The 15389-nt window shown below is 41.0% G+C and overlaps 1 protein-coding gene across 1 annotated transcript in view; it reads right to left on the reverse strand.

The window, feature by feature from the left end:
* Positions 1-1897: 1897 nt before the first annotated feature.
* The window catches only part of CRISPLD1 (cysteine rich secretory protein LCCL domain containing 1), a 64776-nt gene continuing 51284 nt past the window's right edge, over positions 1898-15389 (reverse strand). The window contains exons 14-15 of the mRNA XM_073330771.1: positions 5450-5580; positions 1898-3244 (exon numbers count right to left, since the gene is read on the reverse strand). Of these exons, the coding sequence (XP_073186872.1) occupies positions 3193-3244; positions 5450-5580 (183 nt within the window). The 3' untranslated portion in view covers positions 1898-3192. The remainder of the gene's footprint in view (positions 3245-5449; positions 5581-15389) is intronic.

The following is a 15389-nucleotide window of genomic DNA, read 5'->3' on the forward strand; positions in this document are numbered from 1 at the left end:
CTAGCTGGTGGAGCAAACAGAGGGGTTTCCTTTTGTATATTTTCACATTTGATACTAGCAAAGATGTCATGGTTGGGCTTTTCCTGATTACTAATGATTGTCTGCGGTAATACCCCCCACACCCCGTCATCACATTCTGGGCACAGGGCCTTAGCTAGTGTAAACTGATGTAGTGCCGTTGACTTCAACTACTGATGAACTGGTCCAAGGTTTGTAACTGCCTGCAGACACCTTCCTTGTCAGCTCTTCCGGCTTAACTTACAGTTCATTTATAGCAGAATTTCACAACATAGGGGGGCTGGCCAGACCGACTCAGAGGATGGGTGGAGAAAGCTGTAGCAGCCCAGATCCACCAGGGTATGTGCTGCAAACATGCTGCCTCATCTACTGGAAAAGTTGCAGGCAGCTATGATGAGAGTTGTGTCGTAAAGATAGGTCATCCACTCACCTCCTTCCCTGCTCTCCTTAGTGGCCTGTCACAGAGTGGCTGGACCAGTTTGAACTGAACCCAACTCCAGGAAGGAGGGCTGGGGGCTTCAGTTTCAAGGAGAGAACTGTGGAATCAGTGGCCAGCTGGGCAGAGTTGGTGTGGAGTATTAATGTGTGTTAGAACTAAATAAATTGGATCCCAGAAGGGGAGTGTTTTAACTATCATTGGATTGTGATGGTGAATTACTAAGAAGCCCCCAGGAGAGAAGGGAAAAAGAGGCAGAGTTCTGCAGAGCCATCCGAGGCTGCAAGGGGAGCTTGGGAGGCAACTTCTCTGTTATAGAGCTACTCGTAAGGCTGGTTACAGGAGCCACTCACATGTACAGGATTGCAGCTCCCCCAAACCTCCCCCCCACCCCCGCAGCCCAAGCTTCTCCTTTCTGCTTCCTTGGTATTCAGCTCAGACTTGGGTGGCATCAGTGGTGCCCTGCCTCATGCAGCCTTCTGGTGAATGGGGAGGGGGATTAGAGAAAACAGAGAGGGGAGAGAAGAGTCAGCAAAATCACACAGAAGAGCAAAAAGTTGACCAGAAGGAAAGCAACAGAAAGAACAGATAGACAAAAAGGAGGGGGGACAGCAACTGTGGGGGTTGGAAGAATTTACCTCACAATCCATCCAAAGGAGGGGCTCTAACAAAAATCCCACCAACATTATTACAAATAACAACTTTTTCTAACTGTCAGTTCTTCAAACCAGAACCTCGAGTCTGAAAGTCAAGCTGAGTTCTTTGTGGCTGACTACATGCAAGCCAGAAAATACTCCATTTCATTCTTCCATAGCTGTACGGGTTCTGTAGGGTTTATGAGAATAAAAAAGTATGAAAACCTTAAGTTTCTAAGAACTATAAGCACATATTACCAGGAAATTTCTTGTTTGGGCCTCTTTGCATTAGTGAAATTCCATTAGTAAAAGATTAACCACATATAAAGGAAGTAGATGGGCTGAGTAAGGTGATGGCATTTTATACATAGTCAGTTTCCTGATACAGAATGTACTATAAAGAAGCCTAATCCCATATATCCTGATGGCGACTTTCAAACCAACTAGAGGAATTATCCTTACAACTTCCAGCATAATTGATGGGAGCTATGCACCTAACTCGCCTAGTCAGCTTTTAAAACCTCAACCTCTTTCTATAGCCATGTCCTACAAACCACTTGCAATGTTTTGGTCAGCAACAAAAGTAAACTTTATGTAGCTGGTATTTTTCTTCTTGAGCTAGGACAAACATATATTTTCTGTGGGGGAAAAAAAATAGAGATTGCCAATTTTACAGTTACTATGTAAATTAATTTTATTCAAAACTGATTAAAAAAACTAACAAGGCTTGCCTAACTACATGAGGTAGTACATGTAGCAAAACAAAGGACAGAAAATAATACTCTGAAATATGAAGAATACCAATAAGTTTACAAGTTAGAAAGAAATAATAAATTCATCAGCAGAAACAAAAATACCAAAAATAAAGTTCAACAGCTTTTCAGTCTTAAAGCACAATACACTTTTCATAGAAAGAAACATAGTATCACCATTATATTTTCTTCATATACCATAATATGGTAAAATTAATGCACACGGCTATTCACCATAAATGAATTAAAAGGAAATGGTGAAGCAATAAATGAGTTAATCTTCATTAGGCTCCATACCGCTATACGTCCTGGCCTGCAGGAGTATCCGCCAGGTTGTGAGAAGTAAGGGGGATTGGCCTTGTTACCATTTTCTTAACAGTGTAGAGATTGTGTTGACTGTTGATCCTCAAATCTATGTGTAGCACACAGATACCATGTACAGGTTAAGGCCTGAAACTTGCAATTACTTATGCATGTGAGGTTAACTTTATTCCCATGAGGAAGCCCACTAAACTCAATGAAACTAGTCACAGGCTTAAAGTAAAGCTTGTGTGAGTTTGCAGAATCGGGAACTTAATCCTTTCAGTTTATTCCTCCTCTCAGTGTGAAAATGATTTTTTATTGTCTGGTTATTTGAACTGACTGAGTTACCCACGTCCAATAACAGTATGTTTATCATCAAATTTAATTTGGAAAATTAAAAAAATGTAAATTGACCATTCTTAACAAAAAATGTTCCTTTAAAGGAACACATTTTAATGGTCATCTCCATTTCCAATTTTTTAAAAAATCTGATATTTGTCTAATAATTAGTGTAAAGTATAAAACACTCACCTCTTCTTTTAGGTTGGTTAATGCTAGAGTAAATCATAAAAAATGTTATACTATTGACTTACAGGCATGATTTATTGTGTCAATTTTTTAATGTAAATTGGATATAAAATCTCTGGTCTATCCATGGTGTCATTTTTAAGTTATTGTTAGTGGCATACATAAAGCACCGTACAATAATGTATTCAGATAAAAAATGTAGAACATTTATGAGATTTGAATTAACTGTATAGGAATAACTGCTAAGAAAATATAGCAATATTTAACACAGGATTCAAAAAATTGTTATATATCGTAGTTTTTCAAATGCATTTTCTCCCATGTTTAATTTTACAGATTTTTCTCCATTAAGATTTTCATGCAGCTGAAAGTCTTTTGGTGGAAAATAGTTGATATCTTCTGTACAATAATGTTACAGCTTTATACAAACTTCAGGAAGTATACTAAGTGATCTTTATTATCCTCTTCCAAGTGCTCTGGTTGCAGTTTATTTTGTTTTTTTACACTTTAGTAACTGGACTCAGACAACGGCAAATATTCTGAAAGCCTTGCCTCCTGGAGGATTCTGTAAACTGCAAAATAAAACAATCCCAGAGGTTATTTATAAGACTACAACACTCCAATGCACTCTTAGGAATTGGTGCAAGCCTTCTGAGTCCAAAACTCTCATTGACTGGGCTCTTAGGCTCTGAGCCTGCAAATTATTTTGTGCAGGAGGAATGCTGGTACCTGTGCCACTGATGCCGTGGCACATTCAGGCCATATTTCTCTATATGACATATTGCTAGTAGGTTTTAGAGAATCCTGAGTAAGGGCCTACCTCTGTTCTTCTTGAAGTCAATGGCAAAGTTGCTATATAACCCTGCCATTCATTTCAATGGGAGCAGGACTGGGTTAATTTATCAGAACAATAGAACTTTCTGCCAGAAATACAGTAATCTATACTAACAGTTCTACCACTGATGCGCTTTACTTCAAAAGAAATGCTTATTACCAAAACAAATAAAGTGAATACTAATATTTAGGGGAAAGCCTTGAATGTGTATGATTTCTCGTCAATTATTACAGAGCCTGAGGGTACAACTTATGGAATGAATGCTGTTTTGTAAACATTAGTGATAGCAGAACTGCTTAGTTTTGCTGGTCTTTCAGCCACACAGCTGAACAGTGTCATGGTTCTGTAGGACAAACTGCAGGTTCTGTAGGACAAACAGTCCCGAGGCAGATGGCACACTGGAGCCATCATCTTGGCTTCTTTCCATTTGAAACTAGCAGCTGTGCAACTGCTATACATGCTTTGAAATCTTAAGTTTTTAGTTTATAAATGCCTCTCTCTGGGGATATGGATTAGCAATGCAGGTTCTTCTATGCTGTTCAATACCTGCTGCGTCATTTACATGGACCACACAACTGATATCTATTTACTTAAATAAACTGTTAAAAGGCTGCAATGGGTTAATAGTGTCCAAATAGTACTTTTTCTGCACACATAAAATCCAGGCAACTAATCAGATACAAATCACAGTTAGGCTGGGGCAAAAATTTTCAGACATATTGTTTATTTACCATAAAAAGAAGTTTTGGTTGACCCAAAAATTGTCACTAATTTGACAAATTCACACAATAGTTTTGGACAAACTTATTTTTGTGGGAGACTTAGGTGCCATTCATAAAATTGGAAGGGAGGCAGTACCCACCTTAGAACCCAATGGTTAGAGCACTTAGCTGGGCTGTCGGAGACCTGAATTCAATCCTCCCGCTGTGAAGAAGGGATTTGAACTTGGGTCTCCTGCATTCCAAGTGAGTGGAGTAGCTGAGTGTTGTAATCCCTGGGCTATGGAAGAGTATTGTGGGGGAAAGGCTGTCTCAATCTCACCTAGTGAAGCTGATCCACTATGTATAAATAATTAGTGCTTGAAGCAGGGACATGAATTTGGGCCTCCCAATTGAGTACCCTTACCACCAAACTACACAATCATTCTTGCTTTTTCCTCTTTTCCACATGCATGTAATTCTTGTGTAAGGGATGATCTGGCACACAGTTTGCATCTCCAGAGTTCACAATTAGCTTCATGATTGTGAATGGGATGTACCAAGAATATTGTAAAGTCAAAATTTTGTTCTGCTAGAAACCGGAAAAATATTTCAGAACTTCAATTTAACGGGAAATATGCAGGCACCTGTCATCACAGAAGGTACTATATAATGGTAAGTGATTTTAAAAGACTCAGATACACATCTGTATGTCTTAGGAAATCATTTTATATGTTAATCTGTTGCCCATATCATTTGTAGACTACGCTCATTGATACAAAGATATGCAAAAAGTTAATGGTCATTCATATAATCCACCCTCAGTAAGAGGGTGCCATATAAACAGCAAGTACTGGACCATTCCAAACCCCTCTCAACTGAATGAATTACTAATCTAAAAAATGCAAAAGGAGGCAAAGGTAATTTTCTTTGCAAACATTGCATTATTTGCCACAGGATCAATAAACAAGAGAGTCGTTTTGATTTATAAGTGGCTTTTTAGGGTTATGATTTATGAGCTTAGAGGAGACAGGCATTTCTGGTACCGCAGCTTCTCCAGTCATTGTGACTCTTACACAACCCTGTAAGTCACCCATGTTATCCTATTTATTTAGCTTTCAAGCACACACACACACACCCCCTTAACCTCACCACACACAGAGACTTAGTGCAAGAATGTGAAAATGATGGCATGCATTACTAGGAGAAGGGAAAACAACAGTCTTTTAAACTGAGCTTTTTACCTTTCTGAAAAGATTCCATTTTGAAAGGAGGCGATGTACACCTTCCTTTTATCTACTGGCATAACATCAACATAGCCTCCTTGGTTGGGAACTACTCCAGCATGTACTGCTGCCCGGCAGATACTAGACACCTGAGAAAAGAGCAGAAGAGTTTTTGTTTGCATTAGTTCTATGATGTTTTTCATTAACTTTTAGATTTAAAAATAATAATAAAGAAGCATATCCATGGCTCTAGATACCTTATCATAATTAGTCATATAATAAATGCAATTAAATTAATCCTCAGCAGCACTGAAATACATTCTACAGGAACTCAGCTGGCTGGCCAGCAGGACACCAGCCCCCTCCATCAACTGGAAGCAAGCCCCATTAGTTTTGTCCAGAGAACAAGGTATCTTTTGCCGCATGTCTGGAAAATCACCAAATTCAGGATATTTACGACCAAGGTGTGCAAGGAGGGGAAAACAAGTTCCGAAGTCCTGGAGCCCTCACAGGGATGTCCTGTCAGCCTCCCCCTCACTTTTGTAATGAGGGGGATCCAGCTCAAGTGCCCCTGCTGACTGCAGCTGTGGCAACTTCGTCACTCAGATAGTCCGTCTTCAATAAGAATTAACGGTTGTGCCATAAAAAACAACAAGAGGTGGTCCCTCAGGTAGGCCAGTTCCAGGGCTTTGAAGTTCATAACCAATACCATAAACTCCACCCAGAGACCAATGGACAACAAGTCTCCCAGCAAGATTCCCCATTCAATAAATGCCAGCTTCAGTCTCCAAATGTTTTTAATGGGTAGTCCTATGTAGAGCATGTTGCAATACCGTTTGGCTTGAGTCTTCAGTTTTTACTCAGTTGTTGCAATCTTGTTTGCGGTTATTCCTATCTTGAGCTCCTAATTCCCCATACTGCTTTATAAAAGAACTTGCCCATAATATTAATCTGTAACTGGACCTGAACTGCATGTCCTCTTACTGCAAAGAAAGTTCTGACAATATATTCCTAAAGAACGTTGCATCATGTGGGGACCAAACCTGCAAACCTTACACAGGCAAAGTTCTTAGTGAAGTCAATGGGAATTCTGTCTCAGTAATATCTGCAAAACAGGGTTCTTAATGTGCTCTAATGAAACTGCCCAACTCTGATGATTTACATACATATTTATTTTAAATAAAGTGCATAGAAGAGTAACCCATTACTCAGAGAACTGGTAATCTCTCTGCTTAATTACTTAAAAATTTTAATAACGTAATGCTATTTTCAGCGAACTGCAGATATAGTAAAACTCCATCTATACTGCAGAAGATAAGCCCTTGTTTGTTTCAATGCCCAGCACTGTGCAATTTTCAATTCCAGGTACAGGGAATCCCCCTTTATAACCAAGCTGTTTTGTGAAGAAGAAAAAAAAAGTCTTCACTGTAAGAGGATTCCACAGAATCAACATTAAAAACGTAACCAGTATAAATATCAATATGGAAAGACCAGTTTAAACAAGGCCTGCGTTACCTTTCAGCTGGAACTGGAAAACATACATCTGTAACTGTCGTTATTTGGTAATCGAAATGCTACATAAAATACAGGAATTCAAAATAGCAATTATTTACCAACTCCTATTCCAACCATTGAAGTTGCCAGTTTCACTGTTATATAGTCAGTCCATGAATGTCACAAAATTTCTGAGAATATAACTTTGACAAAGTTTATCCAAAGGCCCTTTTAAGCTTTCCACCTCAGAATAATTGACTGGAGCTCTTAAACAAGCCAGAGGAGATAGAGTTCATACTATTCAGTACCTTTCTTTCCTTCCTCCTTTAACAGCCTTAGGATTTTGCTGTATTCCCAACCTGGCAGCCAGTGATCAAGAGACTAATTTAAATTATTTAGGGCTACTGCTGCTCCTAAATATTAATATTATGGTAGTGCCCAAAGGGCCCAGTTAGGATTGGGGTCCTATTGTGCTGGGTGTCATACAAACACAGAAGAGAGACAATCCTTGTACTGAAGGATTTACAGTCTACAGATACAAATGAAGGGTGGGGGACGTGAATGCAATGTACCACAATGAATATGATGCAAATGAGTACGGTGAAGAATTGGCCCGGGTAGTTACATGTATTTTAGGGGAGTTATTTGCTTGTTTGTTTTTAATTGCCATTAGAGGAAGTGAGGAAGGGAGTAGGAAAAAGAAAGAAGAGGAAGAGGAAAGGCCACAGCTTGTCACCTGTCTAAACATGACAAGCAGGCTGGATTTTGTAGGCATCATGGCAGAGGTGAATGCTCCAGAAGGATCTGAAAGAAGATAATGGCTGCTTGGATTTTATTAGTGTGTTTTTCCCTAAGCAAAAGGGACAGTGTGGGAGAAAGCTTGGAGGTGTTTAAGGGAGAAGCTGATGGGTGCATGGTAAAGGTTAGGAACATTGGCAGAGCTGACATCACAACAGGTTACTAAATCAGTAAAGTGGAATGGGGATATGATATTTGGGATGTTAAAAGTATAGACAAGAAGCTTATATTTATATAGTGGGAAGAGGAAGCCAGTGGGAGACTCAAAGGAGGGGTTTATGTGGTAAGAATAATGAGCCAAGAAGATGGTGACTTTAATTTTCCTGATATCTGCTGGGAGAGCAATACAGCGGTGCATAGACAATCCAGGAAGTTTTTGGAAAGCGTAGGGGACAATTTCCTGGCGCAAGTGCTAGAGGAGCCAACTGGGGGGGGGGGGTGCTTTTCTTGACCTGCTGCTCACAAACCGGGTAGAATTAGTGGGGGAAGCAAAAGTGGATGGGAATCTGGGAGGCAGTGACCATGAGTTGGTTGAGTTCAGGATCCTGACGCAGGGAAGAAAGGTAAGCAGCAGGATACGGACCCTGGACTTCAGGAAAGCAGACTTCGACTCCCTCAGGGAACGGATGGCCAGGATCCCCTGGGGGACTAACTTGAAGGGGAAAGGAGTCCAGGAGAGCTGGCTGTATTTCAAGGAATCCCTGTTGAGGTTACAGGGACAAACCATCCCAATGAGTCGAAAGAATAGTAAATATGGCAGGCGACCAGCTTGGCTTAATGGTGAAATCCTAGCGGATCTTAAACATAAAAAAGAAGCTTACAAGAAGTGGAAGGTTGGACATATGACCAGGGAAGAGTATAAAAATATTGCTCGGGCATGTAGGAATGATATCAGGAGGGCCAAATCGCACCTGGAGCTGCAGCTAGCAAGAGATGTTAAGAGTAACAAGAAGGATTTCTTCAGGTATGTTGGCAACAAGAAGAAAGCCAAGGAAAGTGTGGGCCCCTTACTGAATGAGGGAGGCAACCTAGTGACAGAGGATGTGGAAAAAGCTAATGTACTCAATGCTTTTTTTGCCTCTGTTTTCACTAACAAGGTCAGCTCCCAGACTGCTGCGCTGGGCATCACAAAATGGGGAAGAGATGGCCAGCCCTCTGTGGAGAAAGAGGTGGTTAGGGACTATTTAGAAAAGCTGGACGTGCACAAGTCCATGGGGCCGGATGAGTTGCATCCGAGAGTGCTCAAGGAATTGGCGGCTGTGATTGCAGAGCCATTGGCCATTATCTTTGAAAACTCGTGGCGAACGGGGGAAGTCCCAGATGACTGGAAAAAGGCTAATGTAGTGCCAATCTTTAAAAAAGGGAAGAAGGAGGATCCTGGGAACTACAGGCCAGTCAGCCTCACCTCAGTCCCTGGAAAAATCATGGAGCAGGTCCTCAAAGAATCAATCCTGAAGCACTTGCATGACAGGAAAGTGATAAGGAACAGCCAGCATGGATTCACCAAGGGAAGGTCATGCCTGACTAATCTAATCGCCTTTTATGATGAGATTACTGGTTCTGTGGATGAAGGGAAAGCAGTGGATGTATTGTTTCTTTACTTTAGCAAAGCTTTTGACACGGTCTCCCACAGTATTCTTGTCAGCAAGTTAAGGAAGTATGGGCTGGATGAATGCACTATAAAGGTGGGTAGAAAGCTGGCTAGATTGTCGGGCTCAACGGGTAGTGATCAATGGCTCCATGTCTAGTTGGCAGCCGGTATCAAGTGGAGTGCCCCAAGGGTCGGTCCTGGGGCCGGTTTTATTCAATATCTTCATAAATGATCTGGAGGATGGTGTGGATTGCACTCTCAGCAAATTTGCGGATGATACTAAACTGGGAGGAGTGGTAAATACGCTGGAGGGGAGGGATAGGATATAGAAGGACCTAGACAAATTGGAGGATTGGGCCAAAAGAAATCTGATGAGGTTCAATAAGGATAAGTGCAGGGTCCTGCACTTAGGATGGAAGAATCCAATGCACCGCTACAGACTAGGGACCGAATGGCTAGGCAGCAGTTCTGCGGAAAAGGACCTAGGGGTGACAGTGGATGAGAAGCTGGATATGAGTCAGCAGTGTGCCCTTGTTGCCAAGAAGGCCAATGGCATTTTGGGATGTGTAAGTAGGGGCATAGCGAGCAGATCGAGGGACGTGATCGTTCCCCTCTATTCGACATTGGTGAGGCCTCATTTGGAGTACTGTGTCCAGTTTTGGGCCCCACACTACAAGAAGGATGTGGATAAATTGGAGAGAGTCCAGCGAAGGGCAACAAAAATGATTAGGGGTCTGGAACACATGAGTTATGAGGAGAAGCTGAGGGAGCTGGGATTGTTTAGCCTGCAGAAGAGAAGAATGAGGGGGGATTTGATAGCTGCTTTCAACTACCTGAAAGAGGGTTCCAAAGAGGATGGCTCTAGACTGTTCTCAATGGTAGCAGATGACAGAATGAGGAGTAATGGTCTCAAGTTGCAGTGGGGGAGGTTTAGATTGGATATTAGGAAAAACTTTTTCACTAAGAGGGTGGTGAAACACTGGAATGCGTTACCTAGGGAGGTGGTAGAATCTCCTTCCTTAGAGGTTTTTAAGGTCAGGCTTGACAAAGCCCTGGCTGGGATGATTTAACTGGGAATTGGTCCTGCTTCAAGCAGGGGGTTGGACTAGATGACCTTCCGGGGTCCCTTCCAACCCTGATATTCTATGATTCTATGGTTTTTGAAACCAAGATGGCATTCTGAAAAAACATGAGGGATGCAAATATGCAGTAGTTAAGGCCAGAAAATACAAGGTTGCACTATTGAAGACATGAGATGAAGGCTTGGATGAGGAGATTTGTGACCCTGATGTCCCAGCCTGCTCTGTGGGCTGATGCAAGAGGTGAGGATATGGGACAAATGTATAGAGTTTTCTAAAGGAAGTGTCATTTAATTCTGGGTGTTAACTGGACCTTCATTCTTAGCCCTTAAATAATTTTTGTATTGAAGTAATTTATTTTAAATAGGGGGATGTTTCCTATTTTGAAGGGTCAGACCATCTAGCATCCTATCCAGCCTTTCTTGGGTAAACATTTTGGGTGAATTCCTGGCCATATTGAAGTCAATGGCAATATTCCCATTGATTTCAGAGCAGCCAGGATTTCACCCCCACAGGATTATCTTCTGTTTCTACATATTACTTAGCAAGTCATTTTATTAGCAGCCTTAAAGGCATACTCTCCCTGGAAGTCTCCATCAGTAGCTTTGAGCTGTTGCTTTAATTCAGATATTATCTCAGTCCCAAACATATATAAGGCAACATAATGCACTTTTAAGGTAACAAACATTTCACACAGCATTGCATGACCTTGCTTTATCAGTGTGCAGTGAACGCTCTGATATTCGTCAGTATTTAACAGGTCATAGAATCTGAATACCAAGCTGCTTAATCATTTTCCTTCTTTTGCTACTCAGCAAATTATCCAATAGCTACTATAGCATAGCATTACTGTGCAAAGGCATTTTAACCACAAGCCTCCCTTTCACAAATAGCATTTGTTCCCAATGTTATTCATAACAGATAGGATTGCTAATAGTTCTGTCTTTCTCTCAGTACTTTACCCTGTTCCACAGCAGAATGTTATGGACAATTATTCAAAGATATTAGGAAAAGGATTTCCATGTAGTTAATTGAAGCAAAAGCATTTATAAATATGAGCCAGATCCTGAGCTAGTGTAAATCGGCATAGCTCCGTTAACTTCTGTAGTCAATGGAGCTGGGCTGATTTACATCAGCTGAGGATCTGGCCCACTTTTTTACATTTGTGATTGACTCAAAAATATTACCACAGGATTCTCTATCATAAAAGATTGTTCTCAGGGCAGTGATGCCTGGTATGAAAATAGATGATGAAACAGGAATTTGCTAAGAGTTTATTTTGGAGAGAAGATACGTGGGATATAGCTAAGAACACACTGATTCATCACTGTCAATGGAATCATACCAGGAATGAACTGGGCCCATCAAATCTTTTATCAAAACAAATTCTAAGTGTGAAACAAGTGATAACTTGGCAACTTCAAAAGCCTCTCTTTATTCTGTAGGTGTATTTGGTGCTCGGAATCAGGGACTAATAGCAGTGGCAAAAGCCAGTCACTGTACAAGTAGGTGCTTCAAAAGCATCCCCAGAAAGCTTTGACAATTCACCTCAGTCATCATCTGATTCAGTTTCCTGCAAATCTTATACCTTTTGCAAACACCAAAGTAAACTTTGAAAACTGTTTTTTGAGGTGTAAATACTGTTAAAAAGTTCTGTGGCATAAGGCATAATATCGAAATGCCAGAAATAAGCATTAGATAATTGGAATAGGGGAAGCTGAAAGCGTGGACTTCCTGCTTTCATGAGTGGAAGACAGGAAGCTGTAGGGTGGTCTACCAATAGGACAAAAAATTGCCAGGTGGACAGTCTGCATCGCTGGGCCAACAGGGATCTGGTTGTGTGTGCAGGCCTCTAGTAGAGTGAGTAATTTGTACAGTCTGTTGTGAGAGTGGCATATACTATAGTTATTTATTATCTACATTATGAGAGTGCCTAGAGGTCCTATTTCAGAGTAACAGCCGTGTTAGTCTGTATTCGCAAAAAGAAAAGGAGTACTTGTGGCACCTTAGAGACTAACCAATTTATTTGAGCATGAGCTTTCGTGAGCTACAGCTCACTTCATCGGATGCATACCGTGGAAACTGCAGCAGACTTTATATACACACAGAGAATATGAAACAATACCTCCTCCCACCCCACTGTCCTGCTGGTAATAGCTGATCTAAAGTGATCATCAAGTTGGGCCATTTCCAGCACAAATCCAGGTTTTCTCACCCTCCACCCCCCCCACACACAAATTCACTCTCCTGCTGGTAATAGCCCATCCAAAGTGACAACTCTCTACACAATGTGCATGATAATCAAGTTGGGCCATTTCCTGCACAAATCCAGGTTCTCTCACCCCCTCACCCCCCTCCCAAAAACCACACACACAAACTCACTATCCTGCTGGTAATAGCTCAGCCAAAGTGACCACTCTCCCTACAATGTGCATGGTAATCAAGGTGGGCCATGTCCAGCACAAATCCAGGCTCTCTCACCCCCCCCCTTTTTTTTTCCAGGGACACACACACACACACACACACATTTAACTTCATTGTCCTAGCACTGTACGTACACAGAGTAAGAGTAACTACCTGCCTCAAAGCACTCACAATCTACTTTAAGATAAGACAAAACAAGAGGGTGCAAAAAACAAATGGAGGGTACAGGGGAAGGGAGGATGAGTAACAGTGACAGAAACACGCATGTGGTTACTTACACACTGTGCACAAGTACATGGTTCTGGGTTAATCTGTGGGAAAAGTTGACAAATAGACTGGTAGTGCTGACAGAGCAGAGGGTAATGTGATATCTAGCAATCTCATCAAGATTAGGGGCAGTCACTGTAACCTCAGAGCTTGGGACAAATGGTATGAGAAGAAAATAGCAAAAATGTTGTGGGGCGCCATGGAGGATTCAGCGTCGTCCCTGCTTAGATGCAGGGAGAACGGAAGCAGAACCAAAATTTTCTAAATCAATTTACGAATAAAACACTTTGGTCAGCCTGCTATGTAGCAGTATTTTCAACCTTCTAGCCTAGCTAGTGTAAAAAAAAAAAAAGTCTTAACTAGAGCTTCACAAATGCTACAAAAATATATTTCCTTTGCACAATGGATGCATTTTTTCCAAGCAACATGGCTTCAAATATTTCTGTATAACATGGATGAATGTTGAAAAAGTAAATTGTTTAAAAGCAAAACTCTTAGGAGACTAATTAGAGGCTATTTGGGACTATTTCTCAGCAAAGCGCACAGGATTTGGCCTTTTGAGATCAATGGGACTTCTTGCTTGAAGAAGGTAAGTAGAAATTAGTGTTTATCCTCTAACAAGATAGTCTGCTGTAACTCATCTTGACTCCAGGGCGCTGACTTCAGACTGCTACTGGGGAGCTGAAAGTAATTCCTTCCTCAAAAGGCACACATTTTTCCATTTCCCCTGTTGACATACAAACTAACAAACATGCACATGAGTAACTCAGTGAGATGTACTGAACTACATAAGGGACTACTCCCATATGTAAAGTTACTCATGTACATGAGGTTTCAGAGTAGCAGCCGTGTTAGTCTGTATCCGCAAAAAGAAAAGGAGGACTTGTGGCACCTTAGAGACTAACAAATTTATTTGAGCATAAGCTTTCGTGAGCTACAGCTCACTTCATCGGATGCATTCAGTGTACATCAGTGTTTGCAAGGTGGGAGCCCAAGTTATTTATTATTACTTCTTTCTCATAACAATGATTAGTACATATATAGTGCTTTTCATCCATAGATTTCAAAGTACTTTAAAGTGTTTGAGTATCATCACCTTGGCCAGCTATTTGTCATCACACTACTGAGGACTGATTAAATACGCAGGCTAATGCGGCTTACTGGGAAAACGGTGAACTGCTTCCTCTGCAGCTAACCCACTGCTGCTCCCTGGAGAGATGACAGAGGAACACAGCGCAAAGGACTGCATCCTTCCTACTTCCCGCTGCTGCCTGCTCCAAGACTAAGCATATCTCCTCCTATGTAAAAATCCTATGCAGGTTAGAAACAGCGTGCGGTCTGTATCTAAAGTCCCCCGCATATTGTAGCAAGACAACGCACCTCCTAGTAGCATCACTGCTCAGCTGCAACAACTTTCTCCTTACCACAAAACAGATAAATAAATACAGGAAAATCCATTGGTTTTCTGACTGAAAAATGGATGTTTTGAAAATGGATTTGGTTTGTTAGAAAGTCAAAAAGCAATTCAGTTTAAAGGATCATAGACTAAGGTGAAGAAGAGTTCCCACCTACTTTTAAACAATTAACAATTAAACTGAAGGTAAAACTAGCAAAGAGTGTTGCCAGGTATCATAATGGCAAAAATGTACACTATTTTAATGCTTAATGAGTGTAATCTAAGTGATTAACTGCACAAGATTGGACTCGATAAAGAGGAACTTTGTCAAAGTCAATTGGTCTAAAACTTGATCTACCTTGTTGTTTCTGTTGGAATAAAGAGAAAATAAACTAGTATATTTTCCAACTAGTTAAGCACCCACCTTATAGTGGCTCCACCTAGGCTATTTTTCCCTGGTTTATTTATGAGAAGATAATGTGAGACAGTATCAAAAGCCTTACTAAAGTCAAGATATATCATATCTACTGCTTCCCCCCATCCATGAAGCTGTTACCCTGTCAAAGAAAGCTATTAGATTGTTTTGACATGATTTGTTCTTGACAAATCCACGTTGACTGTTACTTATTACCTTATTATCTCCAAGGTGTTTGCAAATTGATTGTTTGATTATTTGCTCCATTATCTTTCTGGGTACTGAAGTTAAGCTGACTGCTCTGTAATTCCCGGAGTTGTCCTTATTTCCCTTTTTACAGATTGGCATTATATTTGCCCTCCTCCAGTCTACTGGAATCTCTCCAGCCTTCCATGAATTTTGCATGGCTCAGATAACTCTTCAGCCAGCTCTGTGAGTATTCTAGGCCCTGTCAACTTGAAGATATCTAAGTTGCCTAAGTAATTTTTAACTTG

Source organism: Lepidochelys kempii, chromosome 2 (assembly GCF_965140265.1).
Source record: "Lepidochelys kempii isolate rLepKem1 chromosome 2, rLepKem1.hap2, whole genome shotgun sequence".
NCBI lineage: Eukaryota > Metazoa > Chordata > Testudines > Cheloniidae > Lepidochelys > Lepidochelys kempii.